The sequence below is a fragment of the Triticum dicoccoides genome, chromosome 6A, assembly GCF_002162155.2.
Source record: "Triticum dicoccoides isolate Atlit2015 ecotype Zavitan chromosome 6A, WEW_v2.0, whole genome shotgun sequence".
In the NCBI taxonomy this organism is placed as follows: domain Eukaryota; kingdom Viridiplantae; phylum Streptophyta; class Magnoliopsida; order Poales; family Poaceae; genus Triticum; species Triticum dicoccoides.
Window position 1 is genome coordinate 65432608 of NC_041390.1, and position 14562 is coordinate 65447169.

Below are 14562 nucleotides of genomic sequence, written 5' to 3' on the forward strand. Positions count from 1 at the left end.
GATACCGGGATAGAGAGATACACTAAGGAGTTTTAGAATCAAAATCAGGATGTCGTATCCCTTGTTTGTAGGAGGGTTTCTGACGAAAGGAACAATGCTCTACTAGCCCCTTATTTTGCCAAGGATGTCCGTATGGCTCTATTTGATATTGGTGCTTTAAAGGTTTTGGAACTTGATGGGCTTTATGTAATTTGCAATCTGAATTGCGACCTATTCTCTTTCAATACTATGATTTTTTTTCCATAAAAAAATACTATGAAATTCCATTCCCATTAGAATATTCATTGACATGTAAAAAAGAGGAAAGCTCTAATATGATAGAAAATAATAATCTATTTTAACCCATTTGCGAGAAAGCGTGAACTAAGAGACTTGAAATTTTGACTTGAACAATAAGAATTTACGATTTGTATAGTCGGATTGAAATTAGCAAGTAAATTGGTTGTCTTATTTTTAATATAAAGTATTGCAATATCTATGAATTACAAAATTCATTTAAGTGAAAAAAAGTGCATTACAGGCGTATGATCATTACCCATCAAGCAGGTTATTCGATTCCACCTCTATACATATAAAAAAACTAAAAGAGAATACATAATAATACAGTGAAACATTTATAGAACACCTATACCAAGCACACGCAAGGGAAACATAGACGGGCAAGTGAAATCCAATCCACGAAATAATTTAATCCATCGAAGATCAGTGTATCGATTGCTCCTAAACATGGGAATGCGAAAGAAGATGTCGATGGATTCTATAGCGTGAGCATGCGGTGCACCCCCGAGGGTCTGCTAGACCGGTTGATGCTCCCGGCTAGTTGGCGGGCGGCTTGGTGAGGTCATCGGATTTCTTGGTGTGTGTGGCGAGGTTGTAATTCCAGAGGAGTCATTATTACAAGGCATAAAGAGGGAGGTCATAAGCGCCTATACCTTAAAATAGTTTTTTGATGGATTCAGAAGACATATCTTGTAGAAAGTGTGTGCATGACCATGAGTCATTGTGTTATATCTCATCTACACCTAATGTGAACATTGTTTAATAGATTGTAGCAGCAGTAGTAGCAATTCATGTTGTTTCCGATCATAGAACAGAACGGAAGAACTTGTATTTTGCACAATCATTTAGTTTCAGCTGTGTTTGTTCCATGATCTTAATCAGATTTCCAAACATAATAATGAAACATCTGTCACATAACACGTTGTCACACTGACAAGCAGTCTGTTTAAAAAGATATGGAATTCGAGGATCATCATTACATTTCCAATACACATCAGGACATTGAGTTTATGTCCGAAGTGCTTTGATTTGTTAAGCTACTCATCTAAACCACGATTCAAATGTTCTGTTGCATTGTGTCCTGATGTGTCCAAGTACGCCACACTTCCCGCACTTTGGTTCTTTCCTCTGCTTCTTGTTTGATCCGTCATTTGTTGGGCACTTCCCAGAGTTGTGTCCCTTTCCCCTGCAAGTTTTACAAAACTTGGTTCTTGGATTGCTCACTTCATAGCCTGGCCTAGATCTTGCGTTGGTAGGTCGCCCACGATCTCTCTTGCGAGATTCTATCCTCATTGATGATTTGAGATTAATGTCGCCTGCATCAACCCCGTTGATATCAATGTTTTCTTTACCTAGTATATCCTCTAGTCCTTTGCCATCTTTCTCAGTTGCTTTTTCTTTGAGATCATCCCTTGCATCTGACAGCCTTACCATTGCAAGGTCGAAGGCCTCAGGGTTGCTGTCACCCATCCTTACAATATCAAGAGCTGTTGTGTAAAGTGTTGTATGCCTGAAGGTAGTTGATTCCAGGATAGGGCTGTGTCCCTTATATATTTTCAAGTGCTCAGGTAAATCTTCACATGCGTTTTTAGTCCACCTCCTCATGATGTGCTCTTCTGGTATCTTCGTGAATTTCAAGTGTGCCATTACCTGAAACATTAGTTAGCACGTTTTAAACAGATTCAATAATGATCTTCAAATTCTAACATAACCTTTTAAGGAAAACATTTTACCCGGATCGCATGGCAGCAGAGCAAACCCATATGCTCATACATTCCACACTCACATTTGAAGATATTCTCAGGTTGATGCACTTTGACATTGTAAGATGTTTTTGACCAGCTCTCTCTCCGCTCTGCAAAAAGGTGTGTGACACAATATGTATCGTTTATGACCAGAGTGTTCTCGACGTAGTAGGATGCAGATTTGAAGCATGCTTCTTGGAACTGTTTGAACAGCACAGGTGTGTAAACCTTCGCAGCATGCCTCTCCATAGGCAAACCGGTCTTGAGCACTGTGCTCACCTATATTAAGAACAACGAAAATTATAGTCAGAATTGTTTGTCCCAACAGTTAGAAAAAGTAAGCTAATAACTTAGTATTTAGTACAGTTAAGGCCATTAAACACACCAAGTGGCTTTTCTTCTCAGCAAAATTTTCTTCTGAATCACGGTCAAACTGAAGTTTCTGGTAGTTCCTAACAAACATGTGCATTGAGGCACCAGCAGGTACAAAATTCTTCAACATGTGGTTAGCGCTCTCTGACCGTTGGGTGCTTGTCATCCTCGCGCAGAATACACCTGCAAAATATGGCTTTGCCCATTTCTGTCGGAGCTCGTATATCTGTGTCAACATTGGGTGTTCCTGAAGACCATACTTTTGAATCAACTTTGCCCAAGCTGCTTCGAACTCTTCTACAGTGAGCATATATTCCAATATCTTGTGTAGTTCATCCCTGAAATCTTTGTTCTGTGTGTATACAGAGCCAAGGGATTCCTTTGCACGACGCAGCACATGCCATTTGCACCACCGGTGCTTCCTTCCAGGCAATACTTCAGCAATAGCCAACTCCATGGCACGGCATTGGTCTGATAGGAATTTTATGGTCAGTACGTGATAATGAAGGTACAAGATAAATTACATGTTTTGAAATGCATTAGGAGGCTCCAATTATTTACCTGTTAGGATAGTTACCGGTGCTTTACCTCCCATTAATGACACAAATTCCTTGAATACCCACTCGAATGATTCTTGCTTCTCGTTCCTCATCATAACGCCTCCTAATATTATGCTCTGGAAATGATGGTTGACCCCAACAAATAGTCCGAATGGCATATCGTACTGGTTTGTACGATATGTTGTGTCGAATGTGATTGCATCGCCAAACATTTTGTATTGGTATCTACTCCTTCCATTTGTCCACATAAGAGCCTGAATCTTGCTGTCGCCGTCGACAAGAACACTGTCAGCAAACATTGGGTCATTCTTCTTAAGTTCAGAGAAGAGTTGAACTGTTTTCCTTATGTCATCATCTGCAGTTTCTTGGTTCATCCTCTTGCACATGTACTTGAGAGCTCTCTTGTTGAATGGTACACTCTCCATTGATCCAAAGAAGCTTGCGATGACACAAAAAACCTTGGTTATCCCAATGTTGTTGCTCCTCAAGTGCTTGACAATATCTTTTGTGTGTGTGTCAATGTTCCTGTGTGATGGCCAATGTAGTTTCTCGCCACACGATGAGGACAAATGGTGGTTGTGTTCAGATCTAAAATCATGTATATACCATCCATTGTCGGCTGTGCGGTGTAGCCTGATCAAGGCTTGGCAGTTGCAGGCTACTGACTTTGTGTTTTCTTTCTTTGGCCTTCCCTGAAATTATAACGGTAGCGCAACATTAGTATTTTTAGTGGCTAAGAAGCATGTCATCCAAAGAATCACTTGATGCTGTCTATACTCACCGCACAGCCGCAAACGATGTCCTGAACGGTTCTGCTCTTCTTTGCATTTGTCCTAGATTGACCATATCTGATGCCAAACCCAATCTCCCAAGAATAAAGATTATAAAATTCAAATGCCTCCGCAAGTGAGTCGAACTCTCTTCCAATCTCAGGGGCGACAACTTGTCCAGACTTCCTTTGAACAAATTCACGCATTGCTTTTTCGAGCGCACAGACCCTTCCCTATTTAGGCTGCCGCTGATCTGGTATTTTCCCACGACGTATCCTGACAGAAATGAAAGTAAACTTCTCAGGGAAAGACTGAGTTATGTGGCGAATCTTATCTGCATTTTCATGAAAGACTAAGTTTCAATATGATTTTTGCAGAGCTATTTGGAGTCCTAGATGACCATAAAAAGCTGTCACAACCCATAATTCCTCGCATGTAAAACTAACCATACTGCACATACAGCAGTTACCAGTTCATGGAGTTCTGAACTTTATGGCTGCTCAATGTTATATGATTAACGAGATATGCACACAAGCTACAAATGGTTCAGACCAAAAAGTTCAGTATGTAACCCAGATTAGAATCCAAAGTCCAAAAAACAGATTCAGTCCCAGCTTCCTCTACTGCAATGTAAATATTGCAGTGATTGGAGTTGCATATAGACACAGTTTCTTTCACTGAAAAAACCACCATGTTGGCTGTAATCGCTGATAAGTTAGTGCAGTATGCAACTCCTTGTAATCGGTAACCACAAAGCATTCAACAGGATGCAAAGGAAAAGAACATGGAGACCTAAGCGGCAGATGTGGTTACCTTCTCTTCCATGGACATTGGTCAGGACGAGATTGGTCTGACTGAACCAGGTTTGGCTTGTTGGTTTGCTCTGACAGCGGCGACTTCAAGCATTCATCTCCTGACCAAGTGTATCCATCGAGCTCTGGCGTTGGCGAGCGGAGCTTGGCATCGTCGTTCTCACAATTCACCTCGCCGTCGGCCTCATAGATGGGGGAAGTTGGATCTGGTATGGTGGGAGAGGACTGAAATTGATCCTCGGTGTCGATGCCGCCCCCGCAATGGTTTCCGCCCTCCGTCCAATCTGTCTCTCCCACATACTCTTGTTCTTCTTGCTGGGTCCAACAGAGATTTGGATCTTGGAAAGGGATGGAGGAGAAGCTGTCCGCCGGAGGGCATGTGAGATGAATCGTTGAGGAACAAAGATTTGAATGGATTGCCAATGGGTTTGAGCATACCTTAGAAGTAGTTGGGTGAACGATCCAGGCGCGAGGACCATCCGTGGCGGCGGCGTATCCATCGCCGGACGGGAGATCTTTTGCGGAATTCTCTCCGGAATCTCGGAGCTCTAGTCAGGAACTGGGAGCTGTTCAAATTTTGAATGGTTTGCTCCTCCCACAGGGTGGGGTCGTTTCCACAGCACAGGTATGGGCCGCCGCTCGTATCTGAATACGTATGGTAGGAATGGTCTCTGTATTCCTGGCGTATTGGTTTAGGAAAAGATGCGAGGTGGGGTCGGAGGGAATTGCCACATGGGCTGCGGGTCCGGCTGGTGTGGATCCACACGCGCTCGCGAGCGGTTGGGATAGCCGCTGTGAACGGAACGCGAAAGTAAAAGGCTTTATCGGGTATGTATCCGGTGTTGATGAAGGCGGCGTATATTTCAGTGATCTCTGACACCTTGCGCACTCGACGGCTGCGACGGATTACGCAGCTTGGTTCCTTAGGAGTGAGTCCATGCAGCTAGCGTTGTGCTGCAAACGCGGAGCCAATACCGGATTTGAGGGACGTCGTCCGCGTCGGCGTCGGCGTCAGCCACGCTGGCAGGCCGGATGGCGGGGTGCATATCGGATAGCTGGAAAATCCACCAGCCAATAAAATAAGTAAGTGGCTCGCTAGTAATTCCGGAACATTAATGAAGATAAAAGGAGACAATCTAGCATGAAGATTATACATGAAACGACGGAAATCACAAACAAAGAAAGAATCTCACGGGATGCATGGATGGAAATTGCAGGGCCATACGGAATACCTTATTTGTTGTTGATAATTGCCCCAGATCCCATTATTTCGGTGCAGATGTGATTTGGAGAGAGAGAGATCTTTGGATGGCATCGATCCAGGAAAGGCTGCGCCATAAAAATCGGGACATCCGGCCAACAACTAATCGGGTTCAAGATTAATTACGTTTTACTGTGCCCGATCCGTTTAGGAATGCACGAATCTCAAAGAATCTAACGGTAATAGAGATGTAGGTAACTACCACCTAGTGGTAGGATGTATTTTTCCTATATGTGTGTGTGTATAAGATGCACGCACATATGCATTGCTTGAGTATGTATGCATACTCTCTGTATATGTATGTATGCATTACAAAATTAAGAAAGTGATAACAGAGCATCTGAGTTTCCATATGGAACAGGGAGGGGTGGTTGTGGTTGTAACAGCAAAGTGTTTTAGCTCACTCCAGCCTTGATCCGGCAAGAGCATCTGAGCTTCCATATATATGATCATATCTTCAAAAGGAAAAGCTTCTTCCTGAATCAAGCTAGCTCATATCCAGAGAGAAAATCTTCTCCGAGAAAGAATGTCATGTGCATCAGGAGAAGCTTCTTGCAGAGTCATGCCGTGTGCAGCAGAAGAAGCTTCTTCGTCGGTATAAAGAGAGGGGCAGCCCATCGACTGTCACAACTCACAAGCAAGAGGAAGAACTAGAACCAATGTGGAGGAAGAACAGGAGAGTGAAGGCTGCGGCCGTCTGCGTGCTCCTCGCCGTCCTGCTGTCGGCGCAGCAGCTGCTGGTGGCCGGCGCCGCGCCGGCGTTCTGCAAATGTTACGTCAGCTGCTACTCCGACTACAGGCTGAGGCACCCCCCGCCCCCCCTCCCCCGCTGTTCTACAAGCCGCTCTGCGTCGTGGTGTGCGCCCTGGGCGGCCAGATGGGTGGCTTCTGCCCGGGTGTCTGCGGGGAGGCCTCGGACAATGTCTTGTATGGTGGAATAAACAAATAAATTGATATGGAAAATCATACTCCCTCCTTTTCAGTTTATAGGGCTTATCTCAAATTTTTAGTTTTTTCATTTTATAAGGCTCAATTTGATTGTTCCCCATCACATGTTCAGACTTCAAGGTGCATCAAATCATTGCATGCAAGTATTAAGAGAAAACTGACCAATGCATGCATGCATTGCAATTAATGCATTCATAAACATAATGTTTTGAGGAAAACAAAAGCATTAATTGGGTGCTTTTGCAAACTACAAAAAATATTCCACCACTCATCATCTACCTTGGTTGGTGAGATTTTTGAATTGAGTCTTATAAACCGGAAAGGAGGGAGTATATGAGAATTTGGTTGGGTTGTCACTCGATCGGTTTAGTGGAATGTTACTATGTTCTTTGTGAAATGTTGTAGTACTACACTGAAGAGAGCTTAGTTTGAGATGTTGTCATACTCCCTCCGGTCCTTTTTACTTTGCATATAAGAATTGTCTGAAGTTAAACTTTAGAAAGTTTGACCATATTTATATGAAAATATATTAACATCTACAATGCTAAATTTATACAACATGAAAACTAAAGTCATGACGTATCTAATATTGTTGATCTCACATTCTAAATATTAATATTTTTTTCTATAAACTTGGTCAAAGTTTACGAGGCTTGACTTCAACCGGAGGGAGTATGTGAGAGTTGTCACAGGTTTGTGAAACCAGCAAAAAAGAAAAAGATGACCAGGTTCAGGTTTGCTCAATTTCACCTGATGATTCAGGTGTAGATGTGTGACGACCCAAGTTGTCACAGAGCGTTTTCATCATCACATGATGTCATTTTAAGTTGGGGTGAGAGAGGCTCGAACTCTCGACCTCAGGATCACTCAAGTCTTAGCTATGAGACCTACGCGCTAGCCAACTGCGCCACCACCCCTTTGTTCTTTTTTCAGCCAAACATCCTTGAAAGTTAATATCTTTGTTCAGACAAAGCAAAGGACGATTAACCAGGCGACACAGGTCTGTGCATACGCTGCCCAAATCGGCTGGTTCTTCCATCGTTAAAAGAAATGGCGAAAGGAACTGCAGAAATGCCATCTTAAAAGGCCAGAGCTATCAAAATATCGGACCTTTTTTGACACTGTCATAGTGTAAAAAGAAACTCTTGTATTTTGATAGAGGGAGTACTCGTGTAAAATTAGCACATTATAGTCACGAATCAGATGTAAAATCGACATGGCATTGAAATGTCCACAGCTCATACAATGTGCTAACTCGAGATAACCTGAGCATTGGGTCACTCATGCCACCGCATCGATCACAGCAGATCCTACCACCAAGCGGAAATAATCCAAGTCACGACTTAATATCTTAATAATCAATTCGGTACAGCGCTGAGCGACTGTGGCTCGTCTTTGCGCTGATACAGATAGAACTAACTGTGCGCTTACGTGCGCAGCAGCTATGTCCGGGCCAAATCTTCCGTAAACAAGAACAGAAATTGGCACTAGTAAACTAGTAGGTAGATCAGGTAGGCACCATAACTACAGGTTTCCATACAGAACCAATGGTGTGCTTACAAAATATCATCAACGGGCGACTGCAGCAGAACCCTTCACGTCGAACGGAGATCCCAACGGCGCGATCAGGCCCAGGCTCTGCATGATCTTGATCTGGCGCGCACTACGCTGCTCCGATCCCCCCGCGCCCCTGCTCTGGTGGAGTTTGGTCAAATCAGTGTCCGAAATTCATTCAGACAATCGATTCAGAAGAATGGAGTGTCTACTTACAGGAGAAGAGTTGGGGTCCTTGGTCTCCGGCTTTGCCGCCTTGCCCTTTCTAGGTTTCTTCTTCGCAGCACGGGTTGAGTCAGCCTCCAGCCCACTAGCGGCCCGCTTGGTGCTTAGTCCACCCTCTGTCTCAGTAGCAGTAGCAGCAGTCGCCTTTGCCTCGGTAGCTTCACAGATTCCAAAGATCACTTCATCCACATATGCCATTTCAGCAGCAAGCTGCTTGTCTATGACGTCCCCCAGCAGTATATCCCTGACCATAGCTTTTATCTTCCGGTGGGTTCCTTCGACCGTCAAACCAGTTTTGTGCTGGCTTCGATTCACGGATGTCATGTCTCCTGCTTCAGCTGCATTTTCACTTGCGCTTGAAACATGGAGCTGTGATGTGCTGTCCTCCGCCGCATCTGAATATTCCTTCAGATTGGTACGGCCCGACCGCTTTGAGGATCCTTCCTTTTTGGCCACCGATGTTCCTGATGATGCCTTCTTACCACTCTTTTTATCTCGCACAGCAGAAGCTTGCTTGGGTGTCTTATCTCTTAAACCTTCAGCAGAATCTATACTCAAAGCTTTGTCAAGAGCACTTGCTTGCCTCACACCTTTCTGCTTTTTTCCTTTCTGAGCAGCACCTCCACCTTTTGCATTGCTCCGAACTTCTTGGTCCTGCTCTAAGGCTTCTTGCTTTCTGACTTTCTTAGTAGACGTCTTGGCTGTGGCCAATATGGTCAGACCATATGAAAAATAGAGAATTAGATGCGTAGCAATTAAAAATATATATGTGTGTACCATTGATAGCAAGGCGATTTGAAACTTGACAGAGAAATAAAACCGCACAGGTGATAATTTAGCAATACTGTCACTGATACTGCTCCTAGAACATGTTACCTAATCACACCATTGTGAAAAGATTCACAAACGGTAACATATCACTGTTAACATAAATCACTAATGAAAAAGGGATAACATGAATGGTCAAACCACAAGGACCACCATGATCAATGCACATAACGTGTTTTTCTGCATATATTCTCCAGCCAAGAAAAAACAGAAATTCACCTTTTGTGTTGACAGCTTCCTCCTCGTCATCACTGGCCGACTTAAAATGAGAGAGCTCCTGCATTTGTAAGATTAAACATGGATCTCAACAACCCCCACCAAACTGTGATTCATAATATGTTCAAAGCGAAGGCGAGATTGCCCTACCTTCTGAAGCACCTCATGGAATGCTTCCATGGCTGTCTTATTTTCTTTCTTCAGAAACTGCATACAATGAGCTCATATGAGAAATATTTAAAATTCAAAATGGTCAGGGTTGGATATCATTCATGCGTGAGAAGACAAAAACAACTAATTTTCTTGGAAGTTAAATAACAAAAAGCAGTTTATAGTTTATACACCAGAATCATTTACCATAAAATTACTACAACTCTACAAGCAGCACATAAGTAGTGACGCTGGGTGAGGATTCGATTGATATGACCGGTTTAGGTAGAAAAAAACAAATAGGGCAATTATTAACTAGAAAAATATTCATTCAATCAGCTATTAGTTTATTAGTTATGCAACAATGATAAAATAAAATACATGCTTTACCTGTACAATCCTAAAACATATATGTGTGAGTCGTGCTATTGGTACATTCTGTTAGTTAGAACAAAGCATATTACAATTCAGAACAATTGTTAGAATTTCATTATCAACATATGCAATATTATATAATTTATCAAGTGTGTGTGAATATATGTCCGTCAGTTCAGCCTTTTGGTTATATCAGCTTCCTGCAGTTAAAAACCTAGGGAAACCAAAATTGCAATAATGATTGAAGTTGTTGGTTATTTTCGTGTTTCAGCTGATTTAAGCTTCTTTAATACAGTTCAGTCAGTTACCACTACTCCATATTAGCATCCTCATGAGCTGTAGGATAGAAGATGTGCATACCATTTCGAATTCCATGTTAGACTTCCAAGGGTCAACATACAAGCTGAAAATAAAATAGTGAAGAAAATTACCTTTATTGTAAAGATTATCAGTTGATCGCCACTAGAAAGAAAAGAAAGGCTTCACATGTTATTAGGACCCTTACTCTAGGCATGTGCCATACAGTCGAACCAGAGCGTCATGGCTGGTCTTCTTCTTGGCCTTGCTACTGGCACATGCTTCATCAATGACCTTGAATTCAGAAACAGAAGTGGTCTAAATATGTGCATGGGAAGCTAGGATGAAGAACATAACAGTTGGGGAAAGTCTGAAATGTTTTGTCTTTGCAACATACAAGTACAAAGGTTGTGGCATTGGCACTTGAGACTTGACCAAACTATCTTACTCATACATGATCTATATAATTGATCTACTACAGATGCAACCATCTGCCAGCGTTCAATTTAAGCTGATGTGCAATGCAACAAGCATATTCACTGGCATCTAGAATTATTTTAGAACCATACTGGCATTGAGTGCAGCAAAAAAATGGTTCAACATGTTGGGGTAATCTAAATTGCTGATCCGTAGCAAAGCAAAGGTATTTAGCTAATTGAAGTATGAAGTGCTCAGAAGGTGTATGCATCATACCTGGGCTGGCCACCATGAGGAGCCATCATGCTTAACCCATGTTATATCTCCTAAACGGAAATTCTGCCTTGGGTTATTTTCTGAGGGTTCAGGACTTGATGTGCATGCAGCCATACGACCATAACTTTTCTCTGCACTTTTCCTCACCATAATGACCAATTCAGACCTGCAACAGCATTAAACAAGAAATATTAGTATTGATATTGCCCACTCTTACTGCTTGTTAGATTGACAGAAAGCTATTCGACCAAAAGATCAACTTAAATTCACTGTTATAAAAAGCAGTCGTGTAGCCTGACTAAGTGTTTGGCTCCAGCAACTGCCCACCTGGCACCTAACACCTGAAATCATCTTACTCAAACAAGGCTACAGCTCATTCCGTGGTATGGTTGAATATACGATATACCAACATCAGTTTTGACGATGCTATAGCCACCAAAATATAGAGAGCAAGTGACCTTAATTTTTTACCAGAATGTTGGTGTAGGTTTTGAATATGTGGCCAGATGGTGGTGTTACGAAGACTGGTAAGATACTGGGCAAGGAATGGAGGTATTATGAAAGACTGGTAAGATACAGAGACGTTTCAAATCAGTTCTCTCAGACGACAATGTAAAACAAAACTGCATCTGAATCGGTTATCTCAGAAATATGTTGCATCGCCAACGCAAACAGCACTAAAAACAGTGTAGTATGATGCACACCATCACTGCCGTGTGACATGTGCAATTATGCAATTAGCGAATCAGAGCATCAGACTGGCTCTGGAGATCTCAAATGGGATGTGGCCTTACTCTCAGTCTCTCACCGAAGCTTAAGCAGTTATTCAATATCATTATATCCCTAAAAAGCACTTGCTCAGTGAATTAAAGGGGGGTGCAGGAACAAAACCCGTCAAATAAATCAGGTGCAGACTTTTGCACTCTGAAGTTCGCTGGCATTTGAGTATATGCCCCCTCGTCCAGCAGTCTCTTGATCAAATGCATGGAAGCTGAATGTGCTTCCCATGATTTGCCTTGAGGGATGTGTTTTTAACGGAAAATCAACAAGATGCCGCGCATTTATTTGCAATTTGACACAAATGACACATTTACAGGTGGCCCCAGGCCCCACATGTCAGACAAAGGCGTGACACTTTGCCAACTTCCTCGTTCTTCACATAACAAAATCAATTAACCCCTTCATTCAATAAAAATCAATTAACCCTTTTTACCCGGCCAAGGAAAAGGCAACTTTGGCCCTTCTTTCCGTTGCTCCAGCACACAGCATAGATAGATAGACAGGAGGCGGCGAGCTTTCGCTGTTTGCACTTGCACGTGCACGGCGCGCCCTGGGGTAATGGCTCGACCGATGCCAGCAAAAATCGATTAGTCCGCACATAATGTGGTCCGTCGCGCCTCTCCCCTCCCAAATCCCCCCTCGAAAGCAGCCCTATCTCGTCTCGCGAACAAAACCTAGGGTTCGCTCGTACGACAGAAAATCGGGGGCCAAAACCTACGATCTGGCAAGCGGATGCGACGAGCGGCGAGACGGTGCGGGGATGACCTCGCTGGCAGCCGCCGCCCTGGGTCTCAGCCGGTCGCCGGGCTGGATGGGGGCGTGCTGCTCCTGCAGCGAAAAGAGGGGGAGCGGGTGGGCGCGGCGAGCAGGGAGGGGGCGGGAGAAGAATGCAGAGGGGGCGGGGCGAAGGGAAGCACCTCGCTGCAGGATGCCGCGCGGTCGCCGGCCGGAGTAGTGGAGCAGGCTGCCCCGCTCCCTGGCGACGGCGAGGCTGAGCTGGGTGGAGAGGTCGAGGGTTCGAGTGTGAATGGAGAGGCGAGCTGGGGGAGCTCGGGTTTGATTATTGCCTTGGGGGGCAAATGGGTCTTTTTGGTTTCATTCACACTCTCGAGTCTCGAGTGTGGGGCCGGCGGGCAGGCTGGCATCGCAAGGCAGCTAAATTATTTCTTCTCGACGACTAACCCTCTCACGGCATCTACAGCGGGTTTTGTCAAACCCGGCCCCGGTCGTGGACACAACCACACATCTCAAATTCAAACAACCCTCAAAACAAAATTCTCAAATTCAAACTCACAAATTAATGCAAATCCATGCATGTGCATCATACACGTGAAATGTCGTATCATTGTAGCTCCATGAAATAATTTTCCAACGAGTTTGGAACACTCCGAATGCCCTCTTCACATCCTTCCTAACTGCCTCTTGCATTTTTTGTAAAGTAACTTTGTTTGTTGCCTTGAGTTCGGATATGGTTTTCACAAATGCCACCCTCTGAGGATACATGCAATCGATAAGACGGTACCCCCATGTTTGTAGTCGCGGCGTTGATAGTGTAGTTGCATGGCGGCGATTCTCCCTTACAATGTCTCCTGGACACAGAGATCGCTGAAGCACATTGATATCGTTGTGAGAACGTGACATTTCAAAGAACCAGTCCTCGGATGAGGATGATTTTATTGCTTGGCAGTATGAGAAGAGTGGTTTGTTCACAGTAAAAAGTGCATATAATCCGGCACTTAGTCTCAAGGAGGGGAAGGAGGAGCAAGTGCAATCTAGTGGAGACACGAATGGGGATAGGAAACTTTGGAATGTCATTTGGAAAGCCAATGTCCCCCAAAAGATCAGAACTTTTGTGTGGCGGGCGGCTTCTAATAACCTAGTGGCACAGGTTAATAGAGTTAAGCACCATCAGGCTACTTCAGAATTATGCTCTATTTGTGGTATGGAGGATGAAAGTATGTTTCATGCTTTGGTGACATATCCTAAGGTGAGTGCTCTGCACATAGAGTTGAGGGGAGTGTGGAATATTCCCAGAGAAGAAGTGTTTAAGTGCTCAGGACCCGATTGGATGCTTATCTTGTTGGACCAATTAACCACTACTGTTCGTGAGCTTGTTCATATTCTGGAGAGCTTGACACTTACATAATGATCTTATTTTTGCCAAAGGGAAAGAATTTGTTTCAAACTCGGCTAATTTTGTGGATAATCATTGGGCGACATTTTTCATCTTGCCATCATGCAAAAACTGCCACATGAGTCAAAAGGTAAGGGATCAGAGGTGGGGTTGCAGTCTCGTACTTATCCACCGAGTATCTGTGAGGTATCCCCCCCCCCCCCGCCGCCTTTTGATTATATTAAGATCAACGTGGATGCTAGTTTTGTGGAGATCATTTGTGTTGCGAGTGTGGGAGATATTGCCAGGAATTTGGTTGGTAAAGTTGTCGTTTCCTCTTGGGATTATATTGGTTCGTGTACTAGTGTTGATGAAGTGGAACTCAGGGCATGTCTAGCGGGACTATATATCGATATCACTCTCCATAAGCCTGTTGTTTTGGAAACAGACTGCCCTTTTGTGTTTTCTTTTCTTCCACATGATAACCTTGATAGATCAGCTCTGGTGGATCTCAAGAAGGAAGCCTTAGCCCTTACCAAGCTTCTTCCAAATGTTAAGGTGGTGAAGATCAAAAGACATGCAAA

General features: G+C 43.6%; 2 protein-coding genes and 1 non-coding gene across 5 annotated transcripts; all 3 read right to left on the reverse strand.

Annotated features, from left to right (window-relative positions):
- Nucleotides 1–1214: 1214 nt before the first annotated feature.
- Nucleotides 1215–5338, reverse strand: LOC119314961 (protein FAR1-RELATED SEQUENCE 5-like). 2 transcript variants are annotated; one of them, XM_037589642.1, is made up of 8 exons: nt 4977–5338; nt 4540–4899; nt 3738–4002; nt 2958–3648; nt 2410–2867; nt 2253–2303; nt 2013–2134; nt 1789–1929 (listed from the first exon to the last, which is right to left on the reverse strand). In XM_037589642.1, the coding sequence occupies exons 3-8, from the start codon at nt 3930–3932 to the stop codon at nt 1926–1928; spliced, it is 1521 nt and encodes a 506-aa protein (XP_037445539.1). In that variant the 5' UTR covers nt 3933–4002; nt 4540–4899; nt 4977–5338; the 3' UTR covers nt 1789–1925. The 2 variants fall into 2 exon arrangements, with proteins under 2 accessions (XP_037445538.1, XP_037445539.1); XM_037589641.1 differs by having other exon boundaries at nt 1215–1929; nt 2013–2303; nt 4977–5260.
- Nucleotides 5339–7575: 2237 nt separating this feature from the next.
- TRNAM-CAU lies at nt 7576–7664 on the reverse strand. The gene is given in 2 exon segments: nt 7576–7611; nt 7627–7664. It is a non-coding gene; the product is annotated as a tRNA-Met (tRNA).
- A 285-nt stretch (nt 7665–7949) lies between these two features.
- Nucleotides 7950–12932, reverse strand: LOC119314962. Of its 2 annotated transcripts, none has more exons than XM_037589644.1 (8): nt 12783–12932; nt 11086–11251; nt 10601–10686; nt 10456–10498; nt 9721–9777; nt 9574–9631; nt 8518–9227; nt 7950–8437 (listed from the first exon to the last, which is right to left on the reverse strand). In XM_037589644.1, exons 2-8 carry the CDS (start codon nt 11233–11235, stop codon nt 8411–8413), a joined length of 1131 nt encoding a protein of 376 aa, XP_037445541.1. In that variant the 5' UTR covers nt 11236–11251; nt 12783–12932; the 3' UTR covers nt 7950–8410. The 2 variants fall into 2 exon arrangements, with proteins under 2 accessions (XP_037445541.1, XP_037445540.1); XM_037589643.1 differs by having other exon boundaries at nt 7950–8442.
- Nucleotides 12933–14562: the final 1630 nt, after the last annotated feature.